Raw genomic sequence first — 19,220 nt, 5'->3', positions numbered from 1 at the left:
TCCTTGTGTCCCCGGCAGCGGCGCCAATGTTGGACGGGAGAGACTCACACACCCATGAAGTGCATGCAAACACTACCTAGATCAACATAATGTCAATCGAGGACACAGATGACACGATAGGCACACGAAGGAAATCTCTTAAGCTTGTCAGGCTGAGACCATCCTACACATAGAACACTCAGGAAGGCCAACTAAACCACAATCAAGAACCTCACTGCTCTCAACTACACCACCTAGCCACATACACACATACGGAAGGTAACTCACCTAATCATGACAGATTCATACGAAACTTAAGGAACACCATCCCCTCACTAGGATACACCTGTCCCTACGCTTCTACACTCAAAACCCTCACTCTAAACCCATCTGCGGAAAACGCGTAGGATGACAGAGCCGAATTTTGAAAGTGCCCGAAACTGAAATTTATGATTCCCTATGCGTAGCTTATGTCGCCACGATTCTATAGACTACTAGCACGCAGAAAACAGACATCGTTGATACACTTACGGCCACAAATAGCTCGTAGATGCGTCGGCACGTGCGCTTCGTCTCGCGTGGAATGCTTGGCGTCGTCGCGTAGCTCTCCTCGAGCCTACATCAATGGTGCAGTCGGATCTCCAATGTGTTGAGCGAGCCGGGCGTAGCGAGAGGATGAAGCTCACACTCACTCTCTTTCTCTCTCACACACAGTAGACGGTAGCGCTAAGTTTTGATTATGATAAAAGTCTTCTTACAAAATGACCTAGGTACCTTATATACTAAGGCTACCTTAGGTTTAACAAAAAATGGGGTTGAAAAGGTCAAATGGCTTTGTATTTACAATCTGGAAGTGCCATTGCACCCCGGCTTCTAAAACTAGAATAACTACTCATTACAAATGACGTTTATAGCCATAATCCGCAGCATTTCATAACTCGCAAAAGATAAGACTTTGGTACGAAACTTGAGTTATATTGTGTTGTTGACCCGGCGGTCAACACATAAACTGACCCATCGTCAATTACCTTGGTTTCCACGCGAGTAGCAGTGATAAGAGGGTATGTAGACATCTCTTGCACAAAGAAATTCTAGTCATCTTTCACATCCCATGTAGTCACCTTTACATTTGGACAAGCTCTGTACAGCTCCCTTGATCAGTTGTTTGTGTTGCACAAATCATCCATCCATGATTTATATCAATTGGCCATTTTCCTTTTTGATGAAGACTCTTTGACATAAGGTTAATTTCTGACCCATGATCTATCAACGCAATGTATGGCTCTTCCAAATCTCCCACTTTTACTAGGGTCTCAGTAGTTTCTCTTGTCTAGTGACTCTTCAAGTAGTAACTTTTGTGAGTGATCTCCACTTCATCTTCATCATCCAAGAAGCGAACATGTTTAACTCCTCCACTAGACTTGTAGCATCCAACAATAGTTTCTTTACCTTGCTCGCCATAGACCTGTACACCCTGTGCATTTAAAGTCTCTTCTTCAATTTGTACATGGATAGATTCAGTAAGAGACTGCTAGTTCCTCTTGATGATATCAATTATCTCTTCATGGAACTCCCTATTTGCAGGACTTCACCCAAGGTAAATTCCACGTTATTGTTCAAAATCCTCTCTTCCAAAACTTTTTTGAGATCTGTTGCTGCCTCTATATTGGATTGGAGTTTGTAGGCCGGACCCTTTGCTTTGGATTTCGTTGCTTTCTTCTTCTTTTCTTTAGAGGCTTCTTGGATAGGCACTTTGGGGACATGCATCTATTGCGGGGAAGGTGATCTAGGAGGCACTGTGTCATTTTTGCCTCCACTCCTTGTCGCCCGTTTTGAAGGCCCTTCATCCCCATTCTCATGCCTACATTTCTCTTCAACAATGGCCTCATTGTTTTGACATTTGGAAATGTATGCATGCACTGAAAACGAGTCCACAGGGTCATTCCAACCTGTTTCTAGCCGAATGTAGTCTCCAGCTTCATGTAAAACCTATGTAGTCATTTTACCCTTCATAGCAGATTCTATAGCACATGGCCATAGCTCTCCAATACCATTAGATTCTTCTTCTCCAACCTTGACTCCTTTTGATTTACAGGCTCCATCTTCAACCCATAGGTAGTTGCCTCAACCATTGACATGGCATGGCTAGTAGCCATGTCCTCAACTAGCTTCTTCATCCCACCTTTGCCAAAGTTTGTTCCCAAGAGCTTATTTGTTTCACTTAAGTGAATTTTTCCATCTTTAAAGAAAACAAGCTCCTTTGTCAAAGTGTCTCAAAACTTTCACAATCCCTCCTTCCATGGTCAGTACTATCACACCATATGCATCGATTTACAAAGCCTTTTCTGTTTTGAGGTCTTTGCCATGTAGATGGTGCTGATGGTTGTCCCTTTTCTTCTAGCCTTGTAAGCTTTAACTTTAGCTCTTGCATCCCCTTGACAATATCATCTAGAATGGACTTGTCACTCTTTGGAACCACACTAATAGGCTTTATGGGACTCTCAAGAACGGTTGGGGATTGAGTAGGGTTAACTATCATCTTGTCTCTCCATCGTTGTCGCTTAGCTAGCAGTGAAATTGCATCTTCAACCTCATTCCAATCAGTCTTCAAACCCTGTTCTGAATCCTTATCATCAAGTAACAGCTCTAACTTCTCTTGAATCTCTTTACCTGCGGCCTGCAAAAAGAGCTCGGCCTTCTCCAAGTTTAGCGTAGACTTTTTAGTCCTTGACAATTCATCATATCGGCATTCAAATTCCCTTAGCAATTCCATAGGCAAAAGACCCTCTTTTGGCCTAACTACCCACTCTAAAAACGTCTTCTTTGTCACCCTTTGGGAGTCTTCCATGAAATACACTTCTTTTAAGTATAATTTGAATGCTTCCCAAGTTGCTCGATGCTCATTTCTAATTCCCCTTACATGCTCTCTGATCTCAAGAACCACAACAAGTTCAAAAATTTGCACCATCTCTCCTTCGAGCAGTCGATGAAGCTCCATGTCCTTTACATATCCACAAAGATACTTTGTTACATATTTACCTTTAAATTGGTCCCTTTTTTTCACCACAGATTGAAGCGCTTTGGTTGAGGAAAGCTCCCTCCTTTCTGCAGCTTGCTACTGTTGCATAAACACTGCAAAAGCTTGAAAAATTTGCATTGTGATTGGATCAAAACGAACCCTCTGTTGCTCTTGTTTCTCCATAGCTTTAAACCCTTGTTTTGATACCTTGAATGAATATTTTGAACCCTCACCCTAGCCTACTTCGAGTCAAGAAGTGCTCAATGCGACTAGGCAAGCGCCGGGTCTCTGACTGTGAGGATTCGTAGCAAATTCAAGCAAGGAGTAGATGATTTGAAGCTAAAAATACACCTAAAAAGAACAAAACTCCATCCATGAAAGCTCCACTTTGAAAAGGAACCAAGATTAACTCAAAACTCTTGTGTGTGTGAAGATTAGGTGTAGCCTCGCTCACAATTTCACAGATGTAGTGCTCATTCGACCTGTTAGAAACCCTAAATTTACACTTCGATTCTTCGTCATGTGAAAAAGCATGCCGTAGTGCCACATCTAGGGCCTCGCTCGCCCTGCAAGGTATGTACACGACTACAACACTGGCATCTATTTTCACATAAATCATAGTATGTACATTATAACATTCTGTCCCACATAACAAAAGCATTGAGAGTGAGGTAAATATTTTTGTTCACATTATTAATGTGCCATGGCACGACACTGTTGATACTTGACCTTGTCAATTAGGGTATCGTATTCAAAGCATAAAAATATATAGATTAGCTACACAGATAAGCCATACCTGCATTCTCTAATATCCCTTGCTGATTGAATTATCGTCCACGGAGGTCAGATATGACCTATGGGACCAAGATCAGACATTACAACGGTTGCGCATGAAGTGAAAGATGACGATACATATCAGTTAAGAACTGAGGGTCCGTTAGGAAGATGAGAGAGGAAAATAGAAACCTAGGGGGGGTCAATTCTGGGGAGGGCCGGTTTGGGATTTTGAAACTCCTGGAGGATGGATTTACCGCCTCGATAGACTGCCCATTTCCCTTGTTTGGGAGCTTCATGTACCTTCTTGAGCTCTTCACTTTTGTGTTTGAGTTGTGTCGGAGTGAGTTCTTCTGCAATCCAAAACTTGGTATCTTTGAGAAGACGTGATTGTTGAAGAAGCTTGAGCTGACCCTCTCGACTTTCAAATTCAAGGATGGCGTGTCCACTTGGTATAGGTTTGTTAGGGCCTCCCGAAGTGATACACTCTATTGCGTTGTACTCAAGCTTGATCGGTTGGAGAGTTTCCTAATGCGCGTTGAGAAGTCTTTCTCGATTGTATCCCATGCTTGAGGTAGCCTACCAATGCGGACCTTGAGGGCATTTTCTTCTTGGAGTCGTTGTTTTTGAAGCTTTACTGTCACACACGTCTTCACCTTTGCAATTGTTGCCGAGGGGTTTCGATGGCCTTCGCTTCGACTTCTTTCACTTTGTTGGTGGCGAGATCGACCATGGAGTCAAATCGTGCCTCGAGCTTGCTAAGGCGAGCTTTGAGGTCACGGTTCTCTTCCGTGACCCTGTCAAGGGCTGCTTGGAGGCACTCGATTCGATCGGATTTGTTCGGGCCTGCTAAAATGGTGGCAAAACTTGGTCGTGTTTTTGCAAGGGCCTTCCGGGTAGTCATCTTTCCTAAGGAGAGCTTAAAACCTGCAGGCACCGATTCACAAAGAGTCGAGCCAAAAGGTTGTGGTATTTCTCTGTTAAGAGGCTCATTGAGCTTGTGTGGAGGGTTAAGATGTTAAGAGTGTGGTATTTCTGTGTTATGGGGCTTTGGCTTGTGTGGGAAGCTCCGATTCACTGAGAGCAGGATTTATATTCTCTAACACAAAGCCTCTTAACCTCTTAATAGTACATAGAGAATCCAGGTCATCCAATCACCAAAACACCCTTGGGTCGGGGACAGGGGCGACAAGGCACACAATAGAGAGTGTGTTACTTAATGTGCAATGGAAAGATAGATAGCCCTAGAGTGATGGGCGTATATACAATGCACGGGGGAAAAGACTCCTAAAGAGGGAAAAAATGCCCCGCCGGTCCTAGTGTGTATCACTACCACATGTATATGGTAACAAACCCCCCTGGAGTGATGCGGTGAACGAGAGCTGGCACATGAGTAAAGGGAAGTGCCATGCCCTGAGGACATGATCAGTCCACAAAGGGGAAGAAGCCCAAAGCTTTGCGGAAAGCTTCAAGTTTCTCACGAGACAATGCCTTTGTGAAAAGATATACAAGGTTATCATGCGTTGGCACATAAGCCAAGCTGATCTCACCTGTTGAGAGCCTCTCTCTGACATAGTGGTAATGCACCTCAATGTGCTTTGTGCAAGCATTAAAAACTGGGTTTCTCGCAACTGCCAATGCGCTCTGACTATCAATGTAGATAGTGTTGGCAGTGTCTTGACCAACACCCAAATCAGCCATATGGTGTATGAGCCATACACACTCAAGCTTAGCTATGAAGATTGCTCTGTACTCAGCCTCACAAATCGAAGTGGCCACAATAGGTTGCTTCTTGCCCAACCATGATATACATGAACTGCCAAGCATGAAACAAAAACCACTTGTGGACACTCACATGTCAAAACAACTAGCCCAATCTGAGTCCCAAAAAGCATGTAAGTCTTGCCGCAATGATCCCCCATTGGGATAAAACAAGCCAAGATGTAAAGTGCCACTAAGGTACGAAAAAATCCACTTGACAGCTTGCCAATGCTTAGACCCTGGGCTATGCATAAATCTGCTAATCTGTGGGACTGGAAACTGAATATCCGGCCTCATGTTGCATACATAAATGAGGCATCCAACAACAATTTGGTAAAGAGTGACATCAACAAGATCTCCAGCATCATGTTGACTCAACTTCAAACCTGTTTCCATAGGAGTGGCAATCGGTTTGCAATCATCAAGTCCAAACTTTTTTGACATAAGGCAATACCACCATCACATTGCTTAAAATGTATACCCAAGTAATGATGCAATAGTCCCAAATCTTTCATTTTGAAAGTAGCATTCAAATCAACCTTCAATTCAACAATATGTCTCTCATTTGGTCCAGTGATCAGCAAATCATCTACATAAAGAACCACAATGAGAAGTAAATCACCCTCATGCTTTACATACAATGTGCTTTTCGTTGGACTGCTACGAAAGCCTTGTTTGACCAAATAAATGTCATCTTTCTCATACCAAGCACGAGGAGATTGATTCAACCCATACAAAGCCTTCTTACATCTACACACTTTGTCCTCTTGTCCTTTCTTGACAAAACTGCGAGGCTGCATTACATAAACTTCCTCAAATATGTCACCATTCAAGAAAGCAAAAACAATGTTTGATTGATGTATATCCCAACCAAACTGAGCTGCCAATGCACATAGAAAATGCACAGTAGTCATACGACAAGTAGGAGAAAAAGTCTCTTCATAATCTATGCCTATTTGCTGTGCATAACCCTTTGCAACAAGTCGAGCCTTATGGCGATCGATCTCACCATCCGGCTTGTGTTTCAACTTTGTAAACCCACTTCGTACCAATGGCCTTTTTGCCAGGAGGAAAATCACATAAAGTCCATGTGTCATTTTCTACAAGTGCATCATATTTTGATTGCATGGCAGCCATCCAATTTTTTGAATTTTGTGCTTCATTAAAAGACAGAGGCTCCTCAACATCATGTAAGCTAGACACAACCAAAGCATAACAATTTGATGCATAAGATGCATGGTGAGAGCCTGAACGAGTACGACTAGACATAGGTGGATCCACTTTACTATCACGCAATGTATGCACCAGCCATTTTGGCATACCTCTAGCCTACTCATTTTCAGCCCTTTCCTCATCAAGTACATCGTGTACATCTGCATCACTAATAGGCTGATCTGTAAAAATTTTAGAAACCCCCATAGGTTGTACATTTGCCTCATGGGAATTTACATTCATATTTTCACCACTAAAAAGATGAAACAAAGTGTCATAAATGTTCTACGAGCTTACATTAGTGTCTGTAGTACATGACAGCAAGGTAAACAGAATCTTCCACAAACACTACATCGCGCGAAACCAGAATACGCTTTGTTTGCGGATGATACAACTTGTAACCTTTTCTTTTAGTACTATAACAAAAAAAAACATTTGATAGCCTTATCATACATGTTTGTGGCACCAAAGCATATGCCAAACAACCAAAAACACGCATGTGCTCAATACAAGGCTTTCTATCATGCCATGTTTCGTATGGAGTAATAGAACTACAGACCTTTTGTAGGACATCTGTTTAGTACATAAGTGGCACACATGATGGCCTCAAGCCAAAAAGAATGCGGAAAAGCTTGACTTTTGACCATACATCTTGCCATTTCCGTAAGTGACTTGTTTTTCCGCTCAGCAACACCATTTTGCTGAGGTGTATAAGGCACCGTACATTGGTGTTTTATCCCACGACTAGCCAGAAATGCATTAAATTCATGAGACATATACTCCCTCCCTCGATCGGAACGGAGGGTGCCCATAGTACTTTTCGAGACATTTTCAGCCATAGCCTGAAATTTTTTGAAGCACGTAAGAACTTCGGACTTTGCTTTAAGCGGAAATACCTATGCATACCTGGAGTAATCATCAATGAAAGTCACAAAGTAAAGGTAATTTCCCAAGGACGGAGTTTGCATGGGCCCACAAATATCACTATGCACAAGATGCAACCGGCATGTGGCCCGAATTGAACCATCCTTTGGTTCTGTTCGCATTTGCATCAGTAAGCACAATCTTTCCAACTCCCTGAACCGGATAAGAGGCACTGTTGGCAGACTCGAGAGAGAGGAACAATTCACGATATGAGGTAATGTGCTTTGTAGCACCACTATCAAAATACCTCACATGTGAATCTGCAGCAATTGACATGCATGCATCATGGACATCAGGATTGTAAGTGCACTCTGCACTAAAAGCCCATTCTGCATCAACATCAGCATCACAATCTCCTTTTACAGAAGACTCAACAATGGCTTCATTTGTAGTGGAACCAACATTTGCAGTAGAACCACCCTTTTTCTTCTTAGCCTCTTTGGCCTTCAACTTAGGACAATGCTTGATCAAGTGACCATTAGCTTTACAATAATGGCAACACATCTTCTTTTTTTCCTTATCACCAAAATTTCCAAACGAATTTCTGCCAGTAGAAGCATTAGGAATAGAAGTTTTGCCACTCATAGCAGAACCATAAGAAGTGGCTACATTGTTGTTACCACCCATTCTTTGAGAATCAATAAAAGCATGTTCAACTGCACGCTGTCTAGTCCTATTTTTTTTGGAAAGTGACTCTTGTAATAGCAATGTGCATAATGCATCAAACTTGACAACTTCAGGATTTCCTTGGGTTATACGTCTAGCAAAGATGGAGTGATGTTTGTAAAGTCATTTCAGACAGTCCCCTTGTGCAGACTGTTCTTGATGCCTTACCAAATTCTTACCAGACCTTTGCTAGTACTGTAACATCTAGAGAACACTATGCAAACATAAAAACCATAGGTAGAGTTTTATTCATTCAACTCTCATGTAGGTTGCCCAACCCCTTGCGTCAAACCTAGTCTGCATCTGGATCAAAAACCTATCTTTGAGATTTTCCATCCACCTATAAATGCATGCCTTTTTGTCTTTCCTCAGCACATAGACCATCATACTCATAGGCCGACCATGGCCTACCTTTACTCAGAGCACCTTTCAGCAAGCAATCCACTTCCATCCAAGAATCATCAAGCAAATCATCATTCAAAATATACATACATGACATCATACTTTACCCTCCCTCCCAACCATATAACGTGAGACTCTCCATGCTAGAAATCTCCCCTTTTGGACGCGAAAGCCCTCGCAGCACCTGTATCCTCAACAAATATTTTTCCATCAGTACATGTGTCTCTTTAACCCCTTCAATCATAGGATCATCAAAGCCCCAATCATCTTCGTCTTTAATGCATACCTGGTCAAAGGAACTTGTACCGTCAGCATCTACAAGCACTTCTTTGTCAATCAGCCCTTCAAGATCTACCCACTCCACTTGCTCATCTACTCCAATTGCCTACTCTTCAATCACCTCTTATTGTTGCATCAAGTTCCGACAAGGAAGAGAGAAACTATCTCCACACCCCACCTTCATGGTCTACCTCCATAGACAAGGCTACTTTGTCTCTCTTGGCACGGCTCTGCATACTATCACTGGTAGATATCGGATCCTCCAATTTCTCTCTACCAAGCATCACAACTTGCATCCCATACTGCTCTTCACACGCATGCACAATATCTCTATGAACTTGCAAGAGATCAAACTCGTCATACCTTGACTGAGAGGATTCGCTTTCCCAGCTTGCATATGCATCCATGGAGCTACTTTTGCATATCTCCACTTACTCTTCCATCTCGAGATCAGGAATCTCTTCAAGCTCTACCACTTTGACCTCCTCTGCAAACCGTACTCTTAAACTGCTCACACACTTCAAAGGAACTTGACCATCCATACCTTGGTTTGATAGCACCTTGATTGAGCTGGAGCCACCTTCCCTTCTTCCATAATTGGAGTTTCCCTCTCTGGCATCCTTGGCATCGACAAGGTTCTATCTCTCTGCAACCATAAAACGCTTAGCTCCTCTCCCACATGCATCTGCCTTTGCATCACTTTTGGCTCGACTATCACCGCTTCAATCCGCCTTGGCACCACCACAGTCGGCAAACCCTGCCTTGCCTACCGTTTCTTCAATATCTTCTTGGTCCGCCCTTTTGCTAGAGCCACAAATTTGTTATATGACCTCGGGTCATCCAACTACACCTTGTCTTGCACTCCTTCATGCAAGCAATCCAGAAATTTTCTCATTTTAAGATAATCCACATTTTTAGCAGCTTCAAACTCCCATGTGAATGCTTGGAAATCTCCTTCCAGACTTTGCTTCAACTCATCGAACTTTCTTGTTATCTCATCCAGCCACACATGTGACACAAATTGGCGTCAAAAAACTGCTTCCAATGCTTCAAAATTGGCCTTTTCTTCGTTAGTTAGACCATCGAGCCACCGCTTTGCTTTTCCCCGAACCAAGAGTGGAAATACCTGCACCACACCTTCAATTCTTGACAACCTACTTTCCAATAAAAATAACCCATAATCTTGCAACCAGGTTTCCGCATCCTCCACCCCAGTGAAGATGGAAAATCCTGCCGATGCCATATCTTTCAACGCCTGCTCTTCAAATCCTGCATCTTTGACACTGGCAAAATCACCGCTTCACCTTCAAATCAAAGCATCAAATAGCTCCTCAGTGGGGGCACCAATGATAGAAAGCGGGAAGGGGGAACACACCCAGCACACACAATGTTTGCCTCTCTATAGTCCAGGGATTCCGTTGCACCCCAATCCACACAAAATCATACACACAGACACACACTTTCCTCAAACTAGCTTGCAAGTACACCCAAATCAATGCCCACATACTCGGGCGAGCCACAATCTACCTCACACCCATAAACACATCAATTTCTTGTTTCCATTTTGCACACAATCACCTCTATGTGTGTGTGTGTGTGTGTCTGTGTGTGTGCACATCACACCCTCGGGGGGACACACCTACATACACACACTCGGAAACACCGTGCAACAGAGAAGAAGAGAAGAAAGAGGAGGGGGAACGACACCGAAAGCAACACAACTAGAGCTTGTTTCTTCTTCAATTGATGGGCTATGGTGGAGCATACAAAAAACAAAGCTCTCTTCCTCTCTGTTCTGTCTGCCACCCTCCTTAACATAGTAGAGTATGAAAACTTAAATATTTCCTAATCGGTCCAGAATTTGCCTATGTGCGTGAGACGCAAAAATGCTCAAAATGCCCTTTTCCTTGTCCTCGATGACCTGTTTTTACAAAAAACTAGTTTTGCAAAAATGTTACAGGCTAAGACTTTTCAGCCTCCCTCATGCAGAGGTGTGAAGTCTCTCACAAACTTTCCTTTTTACCAGTGACCACATGTCTTCCTCTACCCAAGTTTCCTTGCATGTCCTAAGAGCCTTTTCACATGTGAAAAACCTTTTCTTCAAGCATGGAATCTCTATGCTTCGGCCTTCATGACCACATAAAACATACACTTTTCAGATCTCCTTGCTTGTAATGAGCCTTCGTATGCTTAATCACCCATGCCTACACCTGTAAGCATACACATCACTGTTTGCACCCTCGGCTAGGGTCATTATCTCTAGGAAGACCCCATATATCTTGCATGAAAGAAACGGATTTAGAGAGTGCCTCGATTACCTGAATCTGAGATCAACACAATATCATATGCATATAGTAGCAATGAGATCCAAGTCCCTGCTAATTGTGCTCCTCTCTCGCCTCTCCTCTCAATGTATTCAAAAACCTCATCCACCTAAATACCAAATAAATTAGGGGAGAGTGGAAAACCCTATTCACCCCAATAGTGGAGTGAAAAAGTGCAGATACCCCCTTGGGAGTGCAGACCTGACCCACAATTGTCTTTTACAGGGCCATGATCCCCCAAATTAGCTATGTGGATACATCCATTTCCTGTAACTGCACATCAACTGAGCTCTAGGGATTCTGTCAAATGCTTTGCGAAAGTCCACAAAAGATAGTAAATCCTCCTACCATATGATTTGCCCTCCTCAATAATAGCTCTGAGTGTCAAAATGTGATCAAGAGTGGAAAAACCTCTCCTGAAACTTGCCTGTCTTGATGCTCTGGTAGAGAGATGCACATGTAGGACTTGCAAGTGCAATAACTTGCACTAATGAGGCCATAGTTGCTACGATGAGCTTTGACTAGAGAAGAAAAGAAAGCAGCATTGAGTGTTGATAATGGTGGTGTGGGAGGAAGGCCTGGCCCCGCAGGTCATGGGGAGCTTGGGAGTACAAAAACGCATGAGAAATCCCACTCCCACTCTAATAAGAAAAAAAGCCCTATTCCCTAGGTCATGTTTTCAACTTGAGTTTTTACCACTTGTCTCATGCAAAGAGGATAGAGAGGGTTGCCATACTTTTACTAGACACAAGGTGAATGCGGATGTGCTAGTAAAGTATTTGTTGGATCAAAGAATGGGAGATTTTTTAATGAATCGGAGTTTTTTTTGGAAAACATGTATGAAAAAGGAGAAAATGAATTTTCTACTATCTCTATCTATGATGCCATGGCATTTCTTACAAGGCTCAAATTTGAATCTAAACTTTTCCTAACGACAAAGGAGATGTCCAATCATATGCATAATGGAACATTCAACAAATCATGCGACTTAAACCCACCTTGTTATGCTCTTAGCAATGCAATTTCTTTAGTTATATCAACGGAATTCGCAAAGAGCAAGCTATTTTCGTTTGGATTATATGTTTTTGCTCTTCGATTAATTATATTTTGTGACAAAGCATTCACTATGTTTCCATGTATACGAGAGTTCAAAGACTCTCAATTTGCTCAAAATTTTGTGATCAATGAAATCCTGCCATCTCCTAGAAAAAAAATGAACTCTTACATTTCTTGCCATCTTGTGGAGAAGAATTTCTAAATGTTGATTCATTTTTTATAGAAAGTTTCATATAAAGCTCATGTGGTTTATGGAATGGTTTGGTGCACCTTACATTGCAAAGAGATTACATTCAAAACAAAATCCAAATTAAATCGCAGAAAACCTTCCAAACATTAATGACATGAGTCTTGAATTTATAGATATGCCATGATGAATCTAGCAGTAGGGGGTACCGGGCTGTAAAAATGGCTCATTAGTGGAAGGTGGAAGGTGGAAGATGGAAGGGAAAGGTTAATTAAAACTTAAGAGGAAAAGGAAAATGGAAGACTCGGGGGTGGGTTTTCCCTTTTGATCTCTCTCTCTTTCTCTCCTTTCTCAGCCTAGCGAAGCGGGCGACCTCTCTCTCTCTCTCTCTCTCTCTCTCTCTCTCTCTCTCTCTCTCTCTCTCTCTCTCTCTCTCTCTCTCTCTCTCAATTTGCACAAGGAGGCCTCAACCCCTCAAGGTGTTGGTTGTCTCAATCTGTGCAAGGCAAGGCAAGGTAGTGTTGCAGCCTCGTAGGGCACCTGTGTCTCGATGTACGTGACGCAAGGGTATGACCAGAAGGGAACGGAACAGAGGTGGTCACATTTTTGTTTTCATCTGCACAAGGCAGGGGCAAGAGAGAGAGAGAGGGGGGGGGGGGGGGGGGGGGGGGGGGGTAGAGGGACGAAACGCAGGTAGGTTAAGCCGTTGAGGAATGGGAAAGTGAGAGAAGAGAGAATATTTTGATGTATTGTATTTTCTTTGTAAGAGTTACAAGTTTGTATGACTAGTAGAGAACATGAATTAAGACGGACTCCAAAAAAATATTATGTTACAATCAAGCATAACATTTTGATCGTAAGAACCCCTATTATTTGATTGTGTCAAAATTGTCTTCTTGCCACTTCAACACGCTATTGGGTAGTAGTGGCTTTTTATTTTCAACCTCAAACGCTACTAAAAGTGGATCTTAAATTCCTCATTGCAGGCCATCATGAAATTAGGCATACTGTGGAAAACACATACACATACGATTACACAATAAGCAAAAAGCACTCATGTTTACAAACCAATTACGTCTCTTTAATCTTGGAAACATAAAACGTCTTTCAAAACATATTAAGTGCGCAAGTGAAGGGTGAGTTTAAGAAATAAAAAGATATATGAAGGAGGAAAGTCAAAAGACCTTTTGTGTCCTTATAAAGAGGTGTTAGACTTCACATGGTAAATTTGTTTTTCTTTTAGCGTCTTTAAAGTGTCCATCCTCTCTCTCTCTCTCTCCATCCTTCTTACATGAGTTGATACTGTTGTAAATCTACGTGCTTCGTCATTGTCCAGTGCTGCGTGTTATGACTAACACCATTTTTGTTGTTATTGAGGGAATATTTGAATTAAGAATACCTTTTAAATTTTTTGAGCCATTAGGAACACCTTTCAATTTGGACCAAGAATGTGAGAAGAGGTTGTAACAAAAAGAAATGCGTGGATGAATTAGTAGTAGATATGGGATGGAACATTGTATCATTTGTACTTTTCAATGTACTTGGTAGTACTAGAGTCTTTCACTTGGACTAGAGTGTGGATGACATAGTTGCAATGTACTTGGTACTAGAGTACTGTACTGTCGCTAGTACTGTAGTGTACTGTGTATTATCTTTTAGAATATTATTTTTGCAAACAAGCTGACAGCAATATTAATAATATTGGAAGGAGTGTATTACCTAGCTTATGTAATTTGCAATGCCATCTCTGAAACAAGCATGCTCTTCTGAAGATGCAAACGTCACTAGAACGTTCCAAGCTTGGGCTTCCGGATGGTCCAAAATGATGCACCGGTTGCTAAGCTGTTGGCTCGGATTGCCAACATACTTTGGGGCACCCCACCCACAATCTGTTTCATAGAAAGGCAAGCCTACCAGAGAAGGCATGGACAGCAATCCTATGAAAGGGTTTAGCCCCTCTCTACGTTGTAGTTCTACGTAGTCGACCATCGATTGGAACTTCTCACCCAAATCCAAGCTTTCTAAAGTCCTCTTGATCTTGTCCACCACATGGGCCAAAGGGTTCTCGCATAGCTCTTGCAATGTTGCAGACACATTCAATTGACACAACCCATTCCCCATGTATCCCATAGAGAGTGATCCTCTCCTCCTCATATTCACGGGCATGCGAAAATCAAACTTCTGGCTCCCTGGCAGCCCATGCACATTGAGGCTTACTCTTGCAAAAGCCATACAGAGAAGGGCAGCTAACGCTTGGTTGCGTGAGCAGACCTTCAATTGGCTCGGTGTGGAAATACATGCCCTCAAAGCCTCAAGAGAGTCCATGGAGAACCTAAATCGAGTTGCGGTCCCATAATGAAGGTGCCTTGCTCCCAGGGGCTCTGTTGGCTTTCGAGCTAGAATGTATGGGCGATGGCGCACAGATTCTGTAGGAATGCGGCGCCCGTGTAGCCATCTGCGTAGGCATGGCTACAAGTATGTCCGAGAGTAAAGCCACCACAGACAAAGGTAGTTACCTATATGTGGAGCATAATCACCGCAGTCAGTCGCTTTGCAGCGATGTATCTGCATCTGATCTCATTCTGATACCATTACAAAATATCTGTTTTCCACACGACAAAAGCTTAAGAAAAAAAAATGGAAGCAGGAGAGCAGGCTACCTGAAATGCCATGACGAAGCGAGGGAAGGGATGCCCTTTGTCATCGAGGTGCTGGATGGGCTTGCTAGGGTACAGAAGATCCAAGGGCGGCTGCGGGTTCGACACGTCACCAAGCTCAGAGAGGGTGACACTGGCATGAGCAACATAGAAGTGCACTCCATAATGTGCAGGAATCTGGGATTTATCGCAGCTGCAAGCTGAGTGGGTGTGGCCACACACAGGATATCTCACCTCCGGGCAATCAGCCGTCTCATTGTAAACCAGCAAACCTGCTGCACATGGATAATGAGTAAGCATTTCCTCCAAAGCCTGTTGCAACCGCCTAGAGGGCTCCACTGAGGCATCTGTATCCTGTATTGCAGGCGGCATTTCATAGAAGAGAAGAACTGAGTTGTGGTAGTCGTGGAGTATGTCTACCATGGAGAGCTCTAGAGTGGCAATATGCAGATCATCGACATGACGACTACTTAATATACTAGCTGTGGGGCCGACGTTGCATTGACACAGCTGTTTCTTGGCGGTAAGCACCTTGACAGGCTCCCATGAAAGCAAGTCCTTGCTGAAGATGGGGTTAGCTGTACTCATGATATAATATAGGCGCAGCTGCAACGAGGCAGAAACACCTCCTAAATATATTTAATGGCTCGGTCAGCCTTAGAGCCAAACGCAGAGAGAGAGAGAGAGAGAGAGAGAGAGAGAGAGAGAGACAAATGCCTCAACCTTGAAGTTACATCACAAATGTATCACCAATTGAGCCACGCTTCTTGGGTGCAACACCCTTATTACTTGAGTCACGTAAACGTATGCCATGATTGTGAAGGACAATATCTTTTTGTAACAACATAAAGGAAGGACAAGGTTTTCTGTGAAAACAACATGAAGAAAGGAATTAGTCTAACAAGCAAAGGCTACCTAGAAGATAGAAATGCATCCTAATTAGTGGCTTCCAATCAAGCATACAAAGAGAGAGAGAGAGAGAGAGAGAGAGAGAGAGAGAGGTGTTGACATTGAAACTTGTGTGTGTGTGTGTGGGTGGGTGGGTGAGAGAGAGAGAGAGAGAGAGAGAAGAGAGAAGAAGAAGAAGAGAGTTTTAACGTCGTAGTAAACTATCCCAAGAGACCTTATAGATCTAGTTGACAAGGAGTGGAACTCAAGACCTGTTATTCAAGAGGGAAATGGCATTACAAAGAGAGGGACAACGAATTACTAAGGTTAAAGTACTCATGATATATAGGAACCACTACAAGGTCCCTCTGCAACTCTAAAGGGGGTCACTACAATAAAAAGTTGTCTATCATGTAGGGATTATTTTATTCTATATTGTTTCACATTTTTATATATAGAAGGGTGTTCAAAGAATGACCTTGAAAAATATCTCCGAGATTGAGTAGGAAAAGGGTTTCTTCTATTGGTGAGAAATTCACAACTAAGGGGTTTAGAAATAATTCTTGAATGAACGCGATATATAGGTTTTACATATAGTGACCCCTCGAGCTGCAACTGCTTGTGGTATACCGTATTATGGGGATTCAAGAAGGATGGCTAGCAAGCAAGGATGGCCTACGAAGCACAGAGAGAGAGAGAGAGAGAGAGAGAGAGAGAGAGAGAGAGAGATTTTATTATCATCCTTGGAGGTCAAATATGACCTATGGGACCAAAGTTACATGTGATTTATAGGTGTGTGCTGATGAGTGACTCTCGATGCTCCGAAATTTTGGTGATGACAGTTGCAATGGAGAGACTATGGCTGGCAGAGGAAAGTGTGTAGGTCTAAGTCATGGATAAAAATGTGAGGGAAGCAAGTTCGGATGTGACCAAAATCTGAGCACTCTAGTAGTGTGTGGTACTCAGAATCTCGAACTTGCAGTGAGCAAAATGTGCACAATTGATTTGACTCTTCTCCATTGCCCCAATGCCGTGTCTTACATCAAAGGGGGTGGGAAGCTAAGCTGAATGGTTGTGATAGTGTGTATCGCTGACAAGGGGATTGGCTCAAGCATGTAAGGGTGTGTATGGTTACCTCTTTCAATGAAGAACATGGTTTTGTAGTTGGGGGCAATATATGTGGTGTAATGTATGAAGCATGACCCACTCGATTCCTCCCAAGCCGTAATACATTGATGTTGTAGAAAAGCTTCATTCACTTGGGCATCAATTGAGGCATCATGTAGAAAGTGCATTGTTGGGCATTCAAGCCAGGTTCAGTTAGTGGTGTCAGCCTGTGGAAACATCCTCTTATGAAGCATGCAATTAACACACTCAGTGTGCATGGAAGGTTTCATATATATATATGTGTGTGTGTAAAAGGCTTTTGAGTTAATACAAGAAACACAATAGCGTGCTTTTTTTCATGGTGTTGAAGCTCTCTCTCTCTCTCTCTCTCTCTCTCTCTCTCTCTCTCTCTCTCTCTCTCTGTGTGTGTGTGTGTGTGTGCACGCCTTTGTCATGGCTTCTCCTAATTGCAGGTGGCATCCACCCTAGCCGCTGCACCCAACATGTATGGCATCCCATCGCGCAAACCACTTCTTTATGTCTTGCATCCATCCCATGCTCAAGATCTTTCGTTTATGCGTCTTTTGAACTTTTTTGTTTGCTTACAATGCAATTGTAGGAAGTCTATGTGAGGGGTTTTGACGCATCTTTCTCATGTGCTCCACAACACTTTCCATGGCCGTAATCTCAATAGGAAGAGATCCCGAGTCAAGAAGTAGGAGCATATCCGGTGTTTGTGTCTTAACTTGCAGAAAGTTTGTAAGAAAATGCTTTTGGACATTCTCAAACTCTTTCCAAGTTGACCTTGAGATGCTCCCACCTACACTTCAACTCCATAAATAAGAACCGGTGTCATCAATGTGTTAAAAAGGTACTTCTTTAGAACCCAACACTTGATGTTTCCCACATTACACATGTTCTCAAATGCATAGTACGCTCTCATTCCAGCTTCCAAACAACACATAGCACATTCATGTCACTTGTGATTCGCTAGAACCTCAAGGCCAAGGTACCGAAAGCTCTCAACAACTTCAAGTGCTTCATTGTTTTACACAATGCATGGCCTCTCCTAGATATGGTTGGTTTTCACAAGCATAACCTTTGCTTTGGATTCATTCACAATCATCCCACTATGCAAGAAAAAGTTCTCGAGGACAACCACAAGCTTTTGTGTATTCTCTAAAGTGTGTGTGCTAGAAGCACTACATTGTCCGCATACAACAAAATCATGATTACTGCATTGCAAATAGTGACCTCTTCAATTCCTTCTTGAATAAAGTCAAGTATCATTTGTTTCAATTCACTACAAGACGTCGCACAGAAGTCGGCCCAAGTACCGGCGAAAACTAAAAAGCGTTGAAACAAGCCTCGTAAGAGACGCCGGTATCGTAGCGTCTGTATGACCATCGGTATAGCGGCCGTTGAAATACATCTTCAAATAGGCGTCGGAATATGCAACGTAATAAGCATCGATATTTATATACTAAATTCCGACGCTCATTCCGTTGCCCCTACTGACGCTGATATCGTCACCTGTACCGACGACCAAAACTTGCAATTTTTTTTTGGGCAGAGAGGGCTGGGAACTAATGCTGCATGTACTGCAGCAAAAGAAAACAACCCTCTCTACCCAAAGGCAGAGTGCACAAGCAACCGCACTCCACCTACAAGCTGACGCTAAAGAGCGAGTGTATGGCAATTAGCAAAATTGTAAGAATAACATAACTTGTTAACATAATTAAAACATGAGTCGAAAACTGTAAAACCAAAAACATAACCTGTTTTCCATACCATAACCATTACCATAACTTGCTTGTCATACCATAACCATAACAGCCATACCATCATTGCACAACCATAACCGTAACCATAACCATCACACGATTGCTAAACCATCATAGCAAAACCATAACCATCACCTGATTGCCATACCATCATTGCACAACCATAACCATACCATAACCATCAGATGATTGTCATACCAT

The 19,220-nt window shown here is 42.7% G+C and overlaps 2 protein-coding genes across 4 annotated transcripts in view; both read right to left on the bottom strand.

Moving 5' to 3' along the window:
- LOC147460422 (taxadien-5-alpha-ol O-acetyltransferase-like) overlaps positions 1 to 16,111 on the bottom strand; it is a 93,178-nt gene extending 77,067 nt beyond the window's left edge. The window contains exons 1-2 of one of the 3 annotated variants that reach the window (XM_086507521.1): positions 15,244 to 16,106; positions 14,963 to 15,099 (exon numbers count right to left, since the gene is read on the bottom strand). In XM_086507521.1, the coding sequence (XP_086363647.1) occupies positions 14,980 to 15,099; positions 15,244 to 15,828 (705 nt within the window). In that variant the 5' untranslated portion in view covers positions 15,829 to 16,106 and the 3' untranslated portion in view covers positions 14,963 to 14,979. Of the gene's footprint in view, positions 1 to 14,962; positions 15,166 to 15,243 lie in introns of those variants that run through there. The other 2 variants (XM_086507530.1, XM_086507537.1) reach the window with 2 other exon arrangements.
- On the bottom strand, positions 14,048 to 14,908 carry LOC147460423 (rosmarinate synthase-like). The gene has a single exon (XM_086507550.1). The coding sequence runs from the start codon at positions 14,906 to 14,908 to the stop codon at positions 14,303 to 14,305; it is 606 nt and encodes a 201-aa protein (XP_086363676.1). The 3' UTR covers positions 14,048 to 14,302.
- Positions 16,112 to 19,220: the final 3,109 nt, after the last annotated feature.

The sequence above is a fragment of the Adiantum capillus-veneris genome, chromosome 3 (genome assembly GCF_014529385.1).
Source record: "Adiantum capillus-veneris isolate H3 chromosome 3, ASM1452938v2, whole genome shotgun sequence".
NCBI lineage: Eukaryota > Viridiplantae > Streptophyta > Polypodiopsida > Polypodiales > Pteridaceae > Adiantum > Adiantum capillus-veneris.
The sequence above is the reverse complement of the archived record's forward strand: the minus strand, read 5'-3'. Positions and strand labels throughout refer to the sequence as shown.